Consider the following 17,607-nt stretch of genomic DNA (forward strand, 5'->3'; position numbering starts at 1 on the left):
ACTTTCTCCTTGAGTGCCTCATTTGAAAAGGCCAAAAATATATGCAGATTGAATTCCCTCGGTTGCATTTGGAGTCCACCGGTTTGCAAAGCTACACCAACCATCTACTCATAAAGTTGATCCCTCACCCCTAGGTATAGGGTCCATTTCCATGCATGTCAACGTGTACTTAGGGCCTATAGGACCTTGAGGATCATCTCTATGGTATCCCTTGAGACGCATATTTCCTTTATGTTCTTTGCCTCAAAAAGCACACTTCTGAACCCTCTCTAATGAAGGGAAGTGGACAATCTCTTGGGGAGGGTTGGCTGAGGGCCCTTCCGTGTGTACCATGCAGAAGCAATTGAGAAGGGTTTTGCATCCTTGTCATCTGTGACCAAGTTGTTACCATAGAAAACCAAAGTGCTAGTGATCAAGACCATGAGGTTTTTATTGTGAGGCTAATGTCTTTGTTGATTGTTTTTTTTTAATATAAAATGCATAAAGCTAGAGAAAGATTTGTCAAAAATGATAGCCAATTTTGTGCTTTCTTTCCCTACCTTGCAATCATTTCTTGTTGCTGTACCTTCTTCCACTTTCTTCCTTAAAAGGCATCTTTTCTTGTCAAGGAATCAATTCACTATGCTTCATATGTCAAAATTATTCATGGATCAACTCAACTTGCTTGTAGGTAAAAGAGCAGATGGACCTCCTCTTGTTTGCTACAAAAAAACCTTCTGACAGCAAGTTCTTTCTGGAGCATTCACTTCTTGTTTTGAGGATTTTGTTCGGACGACTTTGAGGTTTTCACTATGCTTCTTTCTGTCGCAAGTACAAAACCACAGCCACCATGAGAAATTTCCATGGTGGTCAAAGAATCCTTTTCAGGTAGAGGCTGTAGCCAAGGCTCTCCATCCATGCGCATGTAGGTATGATTTACAGAACTGATTTCTAATCTGATTCTGTGTGCCTGTGACACCGCGGCACCAAATTTAGCTCAAGAATCTCTCTCATAAAGCCCACTAAGAGGCATAGAAGAAAAATTGAGAACTTCAAAGACATTTAGCATTTGCATCAGATGAAATGAGAGTAGTATGGTTGGGTGGATATAAAATTGCGCTGATACAAAACACATTGGTTGTAACAAAGCCACATGAACAAGCCAAAGAGACAGGCATTTGGGATTCTAATGACCCTTGATATAGTGAAGAAAACAGTGCAAACATGAAAAGGAACACATTGCTATTGTACAAACCTGAGCCAGACGTGTCCCATGTCCACCGGGAAAAAGCAGGGAAAGGCCATGCCAACCATCTCGAAATCCAACTATTTCCAGAATGCCATCATCAATTTGGGGCTCTGTTAAGCTTCTCTGCTAGATCCAACAGCACATCAAACAAAGGACACCTTTTAATCCTCATTGTTGTTTTTGTAGGGTTCATTAATCAAAAGAAATCTTAAAAACAGAAGTTTTAGCTGTGAAAATGCTTTATCGAGATACAAACTCATCTTAGAGTAACAACCTTAATGTAAGCTTTTACTCTAGAAACTATTAAAGACAAGTAACAAGTGGAATTGGGACCTAAAGACATACAATACACACAGAAAGACGCAAAGAAAGGTGCACAAAAAATGCGGATAAAGAAAAAGCTAAATCACTTTGTTTGAATCTAAACAAAAACTAGATAAAAACAAACCATTCTCTATGCTTTTAGAGAAGGCTCAAGCAAAATAAGTTAGACCGGCTTACTTGACTGAAACTTTGAAACAAGTACTCAACTTATAGCTATCTCAACAAGATTAAGATGGCACAAAAACTTAATCATAGAATTCAGACTCCACCCAACAACACAAACAAAAGACAACAGAACAAATTTTTATATCCTAAAATAAGCTTAAGACTAAAATGAAAAACTGCTACCTATTGACCTAAAAGAGGAATGTTGAAGACCTTGTTACTTTCCAAACAGGAAAAAAAAGATGACCACCTTTGTCATGCACCGCCTGTACAACAGCTATGACATTCCTACTTATGTCATCACTGCCCAAGAGTGACTGCGCATGCGGGGAGGTAGATTCCCTCTCTCAGAATTCTTCGCAGGAGGGACTCCGGAGTCTGGAGAGATGGTTGCAGTCCCACAATGATGGTTGAAATCACCATTGGCATCGTCGGTATTCATGTGCAGTTGTCGATCTCAATTCTCACTTGTATTTTATTCAGTATCTATCTCTTGGTGTATGCTCATAAACTCATCATGTATAAATGGCAATGTCATATGTGCCATGTGGTGATTGAATGTCAAATGATGGAATCTGGAATCAGATGGATGTGCATTGTGTTATGTAATATGATCGGTCACCTATCATTGATCAATGGCAATCGTTAATGAGCCCACTGCCATCATGCCATGTGGCAATTGAATAATGAATGTGTCATAAGCATCACTGATCACCACATTGTTTTATAAATTGTTGTCGGTCGATCAAGATTTGACTGATTCTGTGACTATTGAAGGTGACAGGTCTCACAATCTTCTTTTCAGACCATGCCTCAATTCACAGCTGGATGACCTAGCTGAGGATGATGCAGGCCCCTCACTTGAGCTTAATATAGCAGAGCTAGAGTATGATGAAGAGGGCAATGCCTTGACAGAGGGAGACATGCACTCTTCATCATTGTTTTCTGATGATGGGATTTGATATAGTACCTACTACCTACTACCTAGTACGGTCTAAAACCTTGGTTATTTTGAGTAGGACATAATGTGGATTTTCTACTTTTCATGAGACCAAAGACAGTAACATGTGTCACTGTTCAGTTTTCATTGTGTCTCCCCGTCTTTGAGACTTGAGTAGTATGGTACTATGATCTTTGATTATCATTGAGACTTCTGCCTAGAGCTTTTCTAGCTTCATTATGACATTAAACTCATTTTGTGGTTTTCCATTTTGGACTATGAGGTCTCTTGCAGCTTGGATGAAATTAAAATAGTGTTTAAACCTCTTGCAATCTGTTGGATGACTCAGGTGATACATAAAATGGTTATAAATTCTAGTTTATGGTATCTCTTAGTTTCATTTGTATGGGGTTTTGGAATGGGGAGTTTGAGCATATTACAATATCCTAAACTGTTCTATAAGTTAGGTTTTTTTCTTAATAGCACAAATTTTCACGTACATTAAGATACATACTGTTCAGTATTGCGCACCTTACATACCAGATATGTATCGAACATCACATACCTTTCCACCTTGAAGCTCATCAAGATTAAATTCTAATGGCAGAAAAACTTTAAGTTTATGTTGAACTTTGTTTTCTACGAGAACACCCTCTAGCCTTAGAAGGTGAGCCTGGACTCCTAGGCCTACCCTCAAGCAAGCCACCAGGGGGTTCATACTTAACTAAAAAAACAATCCCCTCGGTCATTGCAAATAAGAATGTTTGACAAACACAAACTTTGATTAGGTCAAAAATATCTAAGCTTAAGAACATCTGAGAAAGACACACTTCCACATAAACGCACAACCAAGAGAAACAAAAATACCCATCACTTTGAGAACATTGTCAGGGCTTCTTCCAGCATTATAGAAGTTCCTACTAAATTTAAGCAAAGCCTGAAGAGATAAGTCTTTGTTTTCACAGCAAGGTCAGGAAACTGTGCCTTAAACTATCAATAAAAGATAGGGATGACCTTCTCTGAGATACCATGACTTGGATGTCCCCAAGGGTCAAACCCTCCAGAAAAGCTCGGTAGATTCAAAAATATGATTGACCGAATGCTGCACATGTGCAAATCACTGTAAAATCTGTAAAATACTTACTGATATCACATACAGCTCAAAAGAAAAGAAAAGGTACATTGTCAATTACTTGGGAGATAAAGCCAGCTCTTGCCAATCTTCATCATGCTTAGCATACTCGATTTTCCCGAAATAATTTATACTTCTGAATCAATGAGGGTTTTGAACAGCAACACGGAATATTACTTCATCCTTTTGTCCGCAAAAGAAAACAAACACTAGCAACAATTCATACCGTGATGCAGGATGAAAACATCTGACGCAATACCATCCTTGGGCACACCCTATCATTCCATATGTACTCTGCACCACGAGTAGAACTAACTAATCAGCGTTACAAACAGCCATGTCTAACAAAACAATAGGTTGTTCCAGTTGTTAAAAACCTCATGCTGTGTTATTAGTATGGGAGGCATGGGAAAACGAAAAATTCAGATCTACGTTGGTGTTTGTCACTACGTCACCTTCATGCATTATTCTATATTCTGCATTCCCAAAAATTCTACAAAGCCAATGTCCCCTTAGCATGCACAGACCAGCCAGCCTAGCATTAGGAATCATATCAAAGTGCCACAACTTCATAGCTGGGATGAAAAAACTTCACGCAAATTTTGCGGGCACATGCACACACGAGGGGGAACATCTTCCCTTCCAACCAATTGCAAACTAAACTTAGACAAGCAGAAAATATGTAACATCAGAAAGGGCCACCACAGGCATCCCCTCTGGATACACAGGATCTTGGTGATCCCCAAAGGACCAAAATGTTACATTCAAATGACAGGGTATTAGCAATAGCAACATGACCACATTACGTGAACATAACTACCCTTTTGCGAGGGAGCCAAGCTTTCAACTTCAGATAATGGTTAGGCAGAATCTTTTACCATTCAAGCCACTGCAATGTAGTTACAGTAAGTTGACCTTAAGAAAGCTTATGAAAACTGTCGGTGACCAATTTATGAAAAGTTTAGATGTCCAGCACTAGCCACCTTCACGGCCAAACCACACGTGGCACGATGAAAGGATAATCTTGCCTGATTTTTTAACTGGCTCTTGAAACTTTTTGGATAATTTTGTCTCTCTTGATGGAAAGCAAACGCCACCTGAGCATCCATGCCTGCATTCAGGGCACATGATCAAAACCAAGAAATTAACTTTCCTTGTTGAGATCTTTGATGCACCAGATCATTCATCATGCTGCAAATGAGCTAATATAATGTAGCATCTTACCTAGACTGAAATAGTTCCAGAAACGTCCACCAAAAATTTGCATATTATCCTGTAAGGTTCAAACTTCTCAACAGCAAGAAGAGGTAATCACACATGCAGACATCAACTTATGATGCAAGTCAAGGAACATGTGATCAAACATACTGATACTCCATCTATTTTAAAGCAGCTTAAAATCTTTGTAAATTAATAAAAAATATATCAGCTATTACAATATGCATATGTCTATGTCTGCACGCACGCCTTTGTATACATACACAATGTATCTGGACGTATGTGTGAAACTTTCAGTGTTGTTTCATCACCGTGCCCTCCAAATAAACCAGACGGCAAGGCTGCTGATGTAGATACTTCTCGTGTTCCGTGTCTCTGAAAAGAGATCCAGCATGGGGCACTGATAAGGGCGCCCCTCCTATAGCAGCAGCCTCTAGCAAGGTGATGAAGCCTCACTCAAGACTAAGGGAAACACAACAACAAAAAGCAGTAGGCAATCACTCAACCGTAAAACACACCGACAACCATAGATCACAGAATGCAACAATAGACAGCAAAAGCAAACAGACTACTGTCGACAACATAGCTGACACAATAGACAGCAATGATTACTGACAGTATAGACACCATGGACTCAGTGAACGATTGAACCCTCAGCCGTCGAGTATCAGCTACAAGAGTCTCACTGGAAGCACCCACAGCTCCAGACCAAGAACCGCACAGGGATAGAAGGGGAGTGTAGAGGCTCAACTCAGAACTCTTCATGCAGAGCGCAGTGAGACTAGATCCTAGAAGCTTTATTGCAAGGTAATGGAAGGATGAGACCAATCTGATGGCGTGGGGTGACCCAGTACTCCATTGACTACTTTGCAATCGATACATACATCAAGGAAATATCTAGACTTACTGAGGCCCAATCTCAGTAGATTGTGGGCCAACCAAGCTGGAGTCCATGTTATCAGATGGGCTCCTACAGGCTACACTAGCCACGGTGGTCCATAGTAGCCCTACTAGTTCATAGTGTCCATGGTAGTCCGCACACTATACACTGTATTGTACCCATAGTAGTCCATAGTAGCCCTAGTGGTCCATCATGTCCATAGAAGTCTGACCACTCTCTAGCTACTCTGTGACACTTGTGTACCTCTAGTGATGCACTATGGCTACAGAAATAGAGTTGATCAAGCCGGTGCTCCCCAAATATAGGTCATTTCTAGAAGGAGAAATACCATCAAGCGGAGACTCCACAGCCAGACTTGTTGCACTCCCGGGTAGTCCCACAAGCAAAGTCGCTAAGTCTCCACTGGATGCCACATTACATATGTCATTGCATAGTGTACTATGAGATACGGGGCCGTTTCCACTGCTTATTCAGAGAGGGTTTCAGTCCTTTCTCTAGGGTCATGAGTTATGAGGATCAGAGATGTCTTGGGCTATATTTACTTGAGTTACATAGATATAGAGACACTTTACTGGGGAGAGATAGAGAGAGACAGTCCCAGAGACAGATTACAGATTTCTTTTCACTAGATATGGGACAGCCAGAGGAGCATCCATCACTGCAGAGCTCGGCCCACACTCATTCGACCACTACCAGCACTCTCATCAACCGAGCACTGGAGCTACGGAGATCCAGATGGCCACGATTGAGGAGAGGGGCTACACAACATCGACGGAGACTACAGCAGAGGATTCGAGCCATACTCTCTCGACATCCAGAGTGCAGATGAGGATGGATTCTAGTAGTAGTATCTTTGTTCTAGTTCTTTTGTACCCAGACATGGTATTAGATTCACCATTTTGTAACAGATTGGTCTCCAGTGTTGTCTGAGAAAGTATTGCATCGGTCGCTGAAGAGCTTCGTCAATGTCCGCCTCTCTAAATAGTGGTACTGGGTGTCTCCCATATCGTGCTAGAATGGTCCTGATCCTCTGATGGAGCCTTCGTCAATGCCGTGGTCGCCCTCGTAGACGTGGGCGTCTAGCTCTCTCGAGCTCAATGGCTCTCTCCACTAATATGGTCTCCTCAAGAGACTCTCCCCGTGTCTGCGCAGCTCTAGCAAAAACAACCCGAAGCATCTTTGATCTTGATATCTCATGACTCTAGCCAACAGTCAAAAGCCCTCTCTGAATAGACAGTGAAAGCGGACAATGACAAATGTGATGTGACTCTGTGTTTGGCTTTATATGACAGAACTGGCATATCCTGGCCTCTGCTGGTACTCTCCTAAATCTGCCAGTCTCAATATCTAGCTGATGCGATGATGTGCGCATCTGACCAGTAGCACATCATATCCCATAGGATAAATGAGTGTCCATATAGGCTGGCCTGATCACATATCCATCCTCTGTTAGTTGGAGAAGATGCTCTCTATAAAAAGCCATCTTCGTGCCCAACTCGTGTTGGATGTATCCATGTGCTTCTAGTATCTAGTTGAATCAAATCCTGACGTATAAGTCTAGTGATCTCTGTCCATGTGAGAGAAAGGGAGGGTGCATCCAAGGAGTACTGGAATGGAGCCATGTAAACGAAACCATGATGTCATATGGACATACCAGCATGTTGTGTCCCCCTGTAGTGCTAGTTGTCGGGATGACTCAAGGGCTAGCCGAGCATATCTGTCTCTGGGGAGATCCCATAAATTATGCATGAAGGAAACTGATCTAGTAAGGGCCACAACTATGAGAGCCGGAGCAGCTTGTTCGGCTCGAATAATCTCATGTGGCAATGAGGCCTTAGCCCGAATCGGCCAAGAGATCATAGAGACTAGAGGTCTCTCCATACATCTTCATCCATCAGGGCTACCAGATCTGCCATGGTGGTCCACTAAGGGTCCCCGAATCTGAACCTCATGAAGCATAGCTGAAGCCACTAGAGTGTCAAAAAGTCACAGCTTTGTTCGAGGTTCCTGAAACTGGACCTGCGAACACATCTTCTCCAATCCTCCCAAGGCTGCATAATGTCACAAATTGATGACGTGGCAGTTCTGCCCGGACACACAACCCAGGGGGCAAGACCTTCTCCGGCGGTTAGGAGATCTCTTGGCAGCACCTTTGCCACGAGTCGCCTAGCGAGAGAGGGTCAGCCTTTCTTACGGCCCCCTTTGCAGGTACAGACATCTTCCCTTGCAGCTATCCCTCGTGGTCTGACGAGCATTGACATCCGGCGCCGCCGGGACTTCTTCGACTACGGCTTCACTCGTTTTCTCGACGATCCCTCAGCAGACCATGAGGCAGCCTGCTTCAGGGTCCATGCTCTGTTCCTTGCCGCTAGGGGGACAGAGGCCTTGGACTCAGCAGTTGGTTTCTCCTTCCCCCTTTGCGGCAGGGCCGCTGGGAGTTCTTCGACTACGGCTTCACTCGTTTTCTTGACGATCCCTCAGCAGACCATGAGGCAGCCTGCTTCAGGGTCCATGTTCTGTTCCTTGCCGCTAGGGGGACAGAGGCCTTGGACTCAGCAGTTGGTTTCTCCTTCCCCCTTTGCGGCAGGGCCGAGAAAGAGTGGACTCTCGACTCAGTGTTGGGATGGTTGCATACACAGGTCCTAGAGTTCTCTCACCACATGGGAGAACTAGGAGTTACAGACATGCTGCAGACTTTGTGGCCATTGGCCAAGTTTGCGGTGACACCCCCAGACTCAGCAAGATGTAGGCACATTGTGGTTTACTTCTTTGCTGATACGCAGTGTTTTCCATGCTATGTATACATTCATGAGGACTTCTGGACAGAGGAGGTTGCTTTACGCACGGCTCGCTCTGCTTGGGCTTGGGCTAGGCACTCACTGCAGTCACGCCTATCTAGAGGACGCTCGGATGCGGATTACTCCCCATCCAAGCCAGCCTCAAAGATAGCCCGTCTAGCTGCTGCGGCAACATCTGTTCTCTCTCCCTCCCCATGAGGATCATCTCATGGAACGTGCAGGGACTAGGTGGGCCCCAGTTTCAGCGTCAGCGGGGCCGATTGCGTCAGGAGCTTCAGCGTTGCCTTGTGGGAGGAGAGATTGATCTCCTTATGCTTCAGGAGCACCATCTGTGTGAGAGCCGCATTCGGCGATGTGGTCAGCTTTTGCGTGGACGATATGATACTTTTTGGTCAGCTGCTTTTGGACCTGGAGGCATCCAGGGTGGGGTATGTATGACTATTGCGGACTCGTTGCAGCAGGCCATTGTGGGCAGAGGGATTATTGTGCCAAGCAGGGCTCAATGGATTACTATGCAGGTCCAGGGTGGCCTTGTGGGGTTCCTGAACATCTATGCACCCAATGTGGCGAGTGCTCGTGCAGAGTTTTGGTCACAAATTGTTGAGGGATTATTGTGCCAGGCAGGGCTCAGTGGATTACTATGCAGGTCCAGGGTGGCCTTGTGGGGTTCCTGAACATCTATGCGCCCAATGTGGCGAGTGCTCGTGCAGAGTTTTGGTCACAAATTGTTGAGTCTCTGCCCCGCAGGCAGATCATTGGTGCATAGGAGGGGACTTCAACATGTTGGAGGACCCTTCTGACAGACCCTTCTGACAGGATTGGTGGCAGCCATGCTATTGTGCATGGAGTCGAGTTGGCAGCTTGGGAGAGGTTTTGTATGACTCTGAGGGTCTCGGATACATGGCACCACTCTGGTTTTGTGAGGGCCCCAGACAGTCTTGCCTTCTCTCGGTCAGACCGCAGAGTGGGAGGAGTGAATCTATCGCGGATAGATCGCTTCTACACTAGTGACCACTTCAGTGACTTGGGAGGATCAGTGGGCATCCTGGCAGGGACCTCCTTCTTGGACCATGCACTAGTGATCCTCACAGTGGCAGACAGGCAGAGGAGTGGGAGCACGATGCTTCGCATCCCAGAGAGAGTCTTGTTGGACTAAGCACTCAAAGAGAGGGTAGAGGCTCTCTGGACAGAAGGCATGGACAGACAGGATTCTCCTGCTGACAGAGTGGCCTCAGGCCTAGCTCAGATTAGCCATTTTTTTCTTCAGGAGTCTCTGGCTCGCCGGGCTGCAGCGAGAGAGGCAAAGCAGCACTTCAGATGGGGCATTGCTTCACTATAGAGGATGCAGGAGGAGCATCCAGACAGTCCTTGGTTGGAGAAGCAGTTACAGCAAGCTCGACAGGAGCTTGCTAGCATAGAGGAGAGGCGACATGAGTTTGCTTTCCACCGATAGGCATCTCAGTGGACTCAGGTGGGTGACAGAGTGACTGGTCTTTCTTTGAGACAATGGCACCTCGGCACTCGCATGCCAAGGTCAGTCAGTTGAGGAGGCCCGACGGGTCAGTTGCTTGTGAGCCCGAGGATATGCGTGCAGTTGCTACTGACTTCTACCGTGAGTTACTGTCTGCAGAGCCCCAGTCAGAGCAGCAAGATGCATGCAGGGAGCAGGTTTGGGCACAGATGCCTTGTCTTGTGACTGAGGAGATGCGTCAGAGGCTAGAGATGCCACTTCAACTTGGGGAGCTGCACACGGCTCTTAGGGCCCTCCCCCGTGGTAGCTGTCCAGGTGAGGATGGGTTGACTCCCAGGTTTTTCTTGGAGTACTGGGACCTACTTGGCCCAGATCTCTGTAGTGCTTTTCAGTACATTTTGCACACAGGAGTGATGCCTGACAGCATGAGTGAGGGCCTGATCTACCTCATTCCCAAGGAGGGTGGCTCCTTGGATGAGATTCGACAGTGGCGCCCCATCACCATCCTCAACTCAGCCTACAAAATTCTTGCCAAGGCTCTGAGTTTGAGGATTCAACCACTTTTAGAGAGCCTTATACATGGGACTCAGACAGGTTTTGTCAAGGAACGCAGTATCCTTGACAACATCTTTACTTTTTGGGAGGCTTCTATCCTGGCACGGCTCCGTGGTGAGGACCTCGTGATTCTTCTTCTCGATTTTGAGAAGGCATACGACAGAGTTGACTGGGACTTTCTAGAGGGCACTCTACGCAGGATGGGCTTCTCAGATGCTTGGATCAGAGGGGTGTCAGCCTTGTACAGACAGGCTCACAGTCAGGTACTTTTGGCAAGAGGTAGGGGTGATCGCTTCATGCTTACACGCTCGGTCAGACAAGGTTGTCCCCTTGCCCCCTTTCTCTTTTTGTTCTATGCGGAGGCGATGAGCAGATTTTTGGTGTCACAGCAGGTTGGTCTACGGGGCTTAGCACTCCCTATTCGGGGAGATGAGCTACTGAACGCTAAGTTTGCCGATGACTCAGCCTTGTACTTAGATGGCCAGGAGGCCAATCTTCACAGATGTGAGCAGGCTTTGGAGACCGTCTGTTGTGCATCGGGCGCACTGATCAACTGGAGAAAGACAGTGGCTTTCTCAGTTGGTAGTGCTCCTGTGCCAGATTGGATGCCACGAGAGGGTTTCAGGTGGATTCCCCCAGGGACTGCAGTTCGGTACTTGGGTTGTCAGGTTGTTTTGGACTCGTCTCCCGAGCAGCAGATTGCTCCCCTTCTCCTATCTATCAGGAGAAAGTTGTTACATTGGAGCTCAGCACGACTTTCTCTGGCTGGCAGAGTAGTAGTTGCCAACCAGGTGTTGTTGGCGACTATGTGGTACATTACTTCCTGCTGGATCTTCTCGAGTTCTTGTATCAGCCAGGTAGAGAGGCTGATCAGGAACTTCCTTTGGTCAGGACGTGACACTCAGATAGCCCGAGCCAAGGTGGCTTGGCAGGTCATCACGCTTCCTTGTTCTCAGGGAGGGCTTGGGATCATTGATCCAGCACAGCAGAGCAGAGCCCTTCTTGGGAAGTTCATCGTCAGAGGACTTCTTCCAGGTGAGGAACCCTAGAAGGAGTTCTTGCTACAACGGCTTCGTGCCAGGGTGCCTCAGTCAGGAGGCCCTTGGAAACCTTCGACCAGATGGATCTTTACAGAGATGCGTAGAGTTGGTTTGAGCAGGAGACTGGAGGACCCGCTTCGCTGTGAGTTTGCTTCGATCTTGGTTTGCTTCGATTTTGGGAGCTCTTACGGCGTGGCCTGGAGCAGAGACAGCCGACGTGCACGGAGGAGCGCCTACGGCAGCCCCTCGTCTGGAACCCCATGGTTAGCACTCAGAGAGGCCACTTGGTTGGTAGTTGGCCTCATGTTTCCTGGGGTCCCATGGCAGCAGGTCCAGCACGCTCTCTAGGTGACTGGCTAGAGTTCTCAGGTTTGTCAGAGGAGGTGCAGGGGTTCCAGCTACAGGGCGTGAGAGGGGTACAGAGCATGTGTCAGGACATCTCAGAGTCAGTTCCAGCTGAGTGGCTCACGCCTCTCAAGCCAGTAGCACCCCGATGGATGGGAGCCTTCACACGACTGGAGGTTCTCATCTCAGTCAGGGCTTGTTCAGAGACTGTCCCAGCCCTGTTCTTTGAGCTTCAGGGTGGGGGACGACTACAACGAGTTGCAGTAGAGGCCCCGCAGGTAGCAGAGTGCTGTTTTCAGAGGATCCGAGTAGTGGGCATCAGAGAGAGAGGCCCGCCCCGCTGCAGCACGTATCATATACTAGCAGCATAGAGAGAGGCCCGCCCCGCTGCTCCTCCTCTCTCTATCCGAGTAGTGGGCATCATATACTAGCAGCAGAGAGAGAGGCCCGCCCCGCTGCAGCACGTCATTGGCAGGAGGAGGGTCTCACAGTCGAGTTCTTGGCAGCCTTTTGGGAGAGCTTGTGGGACTCCAGACAGCCGAGGCGAGTCACCTTGTTTCAGTGGCTGGCCGCACACAGAGCTACAGCAGTAGGGAGCTGGCTGGTGCATAGTGGTCTCTCGGCCGCATGTGCAGCTTGTGACCATTTGGTGGAGAGTCAGCGTCACTGTCTTTGGGATTGTCCCTCGGCCCAACAGGTGTGGCTACGAGTTCTTCGGCTGATGCCTGCTCTCTCCACGGCTCGACAGTACACTTGGGGGGCAGCGGCTTGGTCCACTATCACGGGCCCGGCACTTTAGTTTGAGCTATCTTCCACCAGCAGGATGATAGTGATGCAGGGGGGGCGACCTACACTCCAGCCTGCTACTACAGAGCTTACTGCACAGGAGTGGTGCACTAAGAGAGAGGAGTGTTGGGAGCTCATCAGTGGCCTGACACTATGGTTCATCTGGCGGGCCCGATGTTTTCGCATCTTTAAGGCTCGCCCTGTGCCACCAGCAGAGACTGTTCGTGACTTTTGGCTAGTGCTGACCCATACTCTCAGAGGACAGCTTGAGGGACTACAAGGCAGCTCCGACCACATGCGAGAGCGACGCGAGGCTTTCCTTTGACTCTGGCGCCCTGGACCTTTCTACACCATTGTCCAGGGTGTGCTCATATGGCACTACCGTCCACCTATGTGGCTTTTCCCTCCTCCCATCTCTTGATGTAGCCTCATTGTATATATGCTGTTTTTTCATTGGGAGAGTCTCCCCATCATGTTTGTTGTAGCCCTCTCTTGCAGAGGTGGTTGTAGCCCTATGGGCAGTTTTCATTAACTAATAGAAGGATCTTTTTCTCGGAAAAAAAAAGTTTGGTACACATAAGCTCTCGTCAATCTAGTCTCTGCTGCTCTCCTCAATGAAAACACCGGTCCACTAAAGACTACCCCAAGATAGGTGTATGCATTTGTATACTCCACCGTCTCCTGGCCATATGTAAAAGTGGGTGCTGACCTACTAACCCATTGTGCTGTGGTGTTAAACACCATAACCTTGTAGAGAAGGGAGAAAGGTGGGCTAACTTTTTTGTGCCTTTGTTTTTTTTAACCAGAAGCACGCATGAATATGTTAAGAGACAAAGAGTTTACATCAAAGACCTTGTACAAGTAGGAGGGGGTGGCATTAAGTTCATTTACAAAAAGCCCTTTAGAAGACATACATCCACAATTTCATTCAGTGATCCGCAGATCCAACTGGCTTGAATCGGAGCTAGCAAAATGTTGACTTGGCCAAAGTGGGTCAGTAGGTCTCCAGTTTCTCAGCTATTTCATTCTTCCAATCATTCAAAAAGGGAAAAGTGAGAGCAGTTGATTTTGTCATCTCTCCCTTCATTGATCAGTATTGTGTAGTTGGTGGTTGCATCCCCAAGCATTGCAGATTTCTTCGCCCAAATTCTAATCAAGAATAGTTTGCAGTCTTGCATATAAATTTCAGATCGGCAGAGGGTTAATAAGGTGGGGGATTTTTACTGAAGGGGCATCTGCATATTGCATTGCATGTTGCAGCCTCTATTTTGTTGACGTGTATAGTTGGCCTTTAGAATTGGGATGCATGACATGTGTTCTTTTGCTTCCCTGATGGAGAGACACGATGATTACACTTCAAGCACAACTAATCAACAGCGCTCAAGCCCCATCCACGTGGCAATAAATCCTTTTAGCCACAGTGGATGGGCTTGCCATTGTCTTGCCAACTCCCATTAACGCCGGCTAAATAGCTCTAAGCTGGCAGCGTAGTTGGCTCCTGCATATCGTGGTTCTTTATTTAAGTGGACAACCTTAAATGATCTGCCATGCTTGCAAATTCTCTCTTGGGTATATAGCTCCAATTCCCATATTCGGCCATGATTCTTCTCGAAAACATGACACAAATCCTAGGAAGGAGGTTTTTTGTCGAATGTTCAAATCTATACTTCTATACTATGTATAAAGGGGTAAGGGATTCTGGTCCCTCCCCCTGCCATGTTGCAAACTCTAGATCATCCGGTAGGAGTCAGCCAGGCGAGAGAGAGAGAGAGAGAGAGGCTGGGGGGGGGGGGGGGGTAAGGTAGGTGCTACCACCGTGGTCCCCAAAGTTCATAGGAGGCTTTCAACAGTCAATTTAATTTCCATGCCCAGATTTCTAGCTTCACCTACCCACGCAGCTGAAACGGCTAGCTAGATCTGTAAGCCCCCTGCTCCGCTCCAATTTGAAACGTTCTATTAGTCCCGAGTTCAACTCTCATCGGATAGATGTTTGAGGTCTCTTGGGATACTTTCCCACACCATTAAAAATTATCCTTCATATCCATGGAGGCAAAGAAGGACTTCTTGAAGAAGCGTCCTACACTAAAGAAAATCGGCATATTCCTTGGAGATGACCTCACACTCACACAGCTTGCTCATATGAAAGAAGCTATGCCCGAGATAATGACAGATCGAGAGAAGGGGAAAGTGGCCATCTACAGGGATGGACGAGTGGTTATTCTGGAGAAGGGTCCCGCATGACGGTGCGAGACCTATGAGACCACACTCAGAGTGGCTACATGGAATTGTAATGGATCTTTGCGCCTTGATGTAGGGGCCTTTGAGGATAGTTTCATAGGGAGAGACACCATTTTCTACTCTGAGACGCATCAAGCCCTGGGGCAGTCCATGCCCCATATGAGCGGATACAGATGGGAGACAACTTGCAGACAGGAGACTCGATCAAAGCGCAAAGGACGAGATTCAGGAGGAGTGGCAGTCTTATTCAGGGAGGATCTACAATCTCTGATACATATAGCTCGTAGGGATGAGCATGCGAGGTACATGTGGGTGAGACTGAAGGCAGAGACAGGCAGATATCTTTACATCGCTATTTGCTATTTTCCTCCTAGTACGTCAGTTTATGCATCACCTAGAGGACAGTCTCCTTCTCTATTTTAGATAATGATATATGGGAGTTTTCCAGACATGGTGGCATTATTATCTTGGGGGATTTCAATGCTAGGACTGCCCATCACCGCCCATCACCAGACAGTGTTCTATGATACCTCAGAGGAGTTGATGCGGGAGCTTGATATTACAGAAATGGGCATGTCTAGATTATCACAGGATGAGGAGCACACTGAGTATGGCAGATACTTGACTGATATGGGGATTGCACATGGATTGGCCATTTTGAATGGTCTACAGAGATTCCCTGGGCTGGTGGTTTTACATGCTTTCCACACCGGCATGGCGCTAGTACAGTGGATTATGTTATGGCTCCGCCAGGACTCATTCCTTCCTTTCACGATTTTGCGGTGGGAACTAGGCTGGTTGGGATAGCAGTTGATCATGCTATCTTGTCTTTCACTCTATCGTTCCGGTTCAGCACAGCTCCATTGGGAGACAACTTGCAAACCCCACACATACTCGGTATACCTTCACGAGGGAGACGGATCACGTGTACACTGATGAGATATACAGGCAGCTATGCACTCGGGAGCTAGGACGACCACTAGATGAGCTCACCCAGATTCTGACAGAGACGCTACATGATGCAGCCTCAAGAGGCATATCCCCACGGCCAACCTACACGCACACGATCTGGGAGCATGCCTCAGAACAGTTGGTACGATGAGGAGTGTAGAGAGATGAGGATCAGATTACAAAGAGAGGTGCTCATGGGTACTACTACACATAGACAGTCACGGATTATCTTCCGCCGCCTAGTGCGACGAAAGAAGAGGGCTTACCTATCTCAATTAGAGCGTGATCTGTACCAGTTGTTTATGAGTCAGGACTCTAGTGAAGCATGGAGGCTTTTCAATGTGCTAGCACTCTCCACCGCCAGCCATCACTTCCACAGAGACATGGTGGGAATATGCTACATCTCTCTACACAGCATCGGGGCAGCCACCTTTGCCTGACCCTCCAAAGGCATGCCCAGAAACATGTACTTTCTTTACTGCTGAGAGGGTAAGGAACGCCATTGACAAGATGAAGACAGGAAGAGCACAGGATCATGAATCTGGTAGCAGAGCACTTTATCCATGCCAGAGATATGCTTGCAGAGCCTCTTGCTATGATGTTTAATAGAGCCATGTATGAGGTTTCCCTAAGACTTGGAGTATGTCCACTATTGTACCTATCTTCAAGTCAGGAGATCCTATGCTTCCCAGGAATTACCGAACCATCATGGTTGGTCACACTCTGGCTAGGCTATATGCATCAATTCTTGAGCATGAGCTGAGTGGATGGGCAGAGAGAGAGAGGGCATACGGGAGGGCATACGGGTAGCAGGACAAGCAGGGTTCAGGAGAGGTTTCTCCACTCTTGACGAGATTTTGACACACAGCCATTATTGAGGAGGTTAGACACCATGGTAGGAGGATATATTGTAGCTTTGTGGATTTCCGCAAAGCAATGCCACGAGCCAGACTCATACGCACATTGCAGGACATGGGGGTGCCCACAGAGCTGATTTGGGGGATCTTTGTACGCACTACTCAGGGCATGTCCGACATGGTTCACTCCACCATTGGGGTGAAGCAGGGTTGTATCCTATCTCCGACTCTCTTTGGGATATATGTAGATGACTTTTCAAATTATGTACATACAAAGGGTGATAGAGGTGCCCAGCTTGCAGGGACATGGATTCCGTTGCTATTATATGTTGATGATATTGTGATGATCTCTGATTCTCTAGAGGGGATGCAGCGTCATTTGGATGCATTGCATGGATTTGCACGGGACAATGGATTGTCTGTGAACCTTGGTAAGACCAAGGTAATGGTGTTTAAACTTTAACACCACGGCGCAGTGGGTAAGGAGGTCTGCCCCCACTTTTACATATGGTCGAGAGACTATGGAGTACGTAGATACATACACTTATCTTGGGGCGGTTTTCAGTGGTCCAGTATTTTCCCTGAGGCGTGCAACAGATACGCGATTGACGAGAGCCTATGCAGCATTGGGGAGACTTGAGAGGATATGTTTGTAGGT

The 17,607-nt window shown here is 47.0% G+C and overlaps 1 protein-coding gene across 3 annotated transcripts in view; it reads right to left on the reverse strand.

The window, feature by feature from the left end:
- Positions 1-406: 406 nt before the first annotated feature.
- Positions 407-17,607, reverse strand: part of LOC147454245 (diacylglycerol kinase 5-like) — a 63,474-nt gene continuing 46,273 nt past the window's right edge. For 2 of the 3 annotated variants that reach the window (XM_086516249.1, XM_086516248.1), the window contains 7 exons: positions 5,014-5,062; positions 4,818-4,900; positions 4,016-4,083; positions 3,851-3,925; positions 3,672-3,777; positions 1,235-1,351; positions 407-949 (listed from right to left, as the gene is read on the reverse strand). In XM_086516249.1, the coding sequence (XP_086372375.1) occupies positions 743-949; positions 1,235-1,351; positions 3,672-3,777; positions 3,851-3,925; positions 4,016-4,083; positions 4,818-4,900; positions 5,014-5,062 (705 nt within the window). In that variant the 3' untranslated portion in view covers positions 407-742. The remainder of the gene's footprint in view (positions 950-1,234; positions 1,352-3,671; positions 3,778-3,850; positions 3,926-4,015; positions 4,084-4,817; positions 4,901-5,013; positions 5,063-17,607) is intronic. The other variant, XM_086516251.1, reaches the window with a different exon arrangement.

Source organism: Adiantum capillus-veneris, chromosome 7, assembly GCF_014529385.1.
Source record: "Adiantum capillus-veneris isolate H3 chromosome 7, ASM1452938v2, whole genome shotgun sequence".
NCBI classification, from domain to species: domain Eukaryota; kingdom Viridiplantae; phylum Streptophyta; class Polypodiopsida; order Polypodiales; family Pteridaceae; genus Adiantum; species Adiantum capillus-veneris.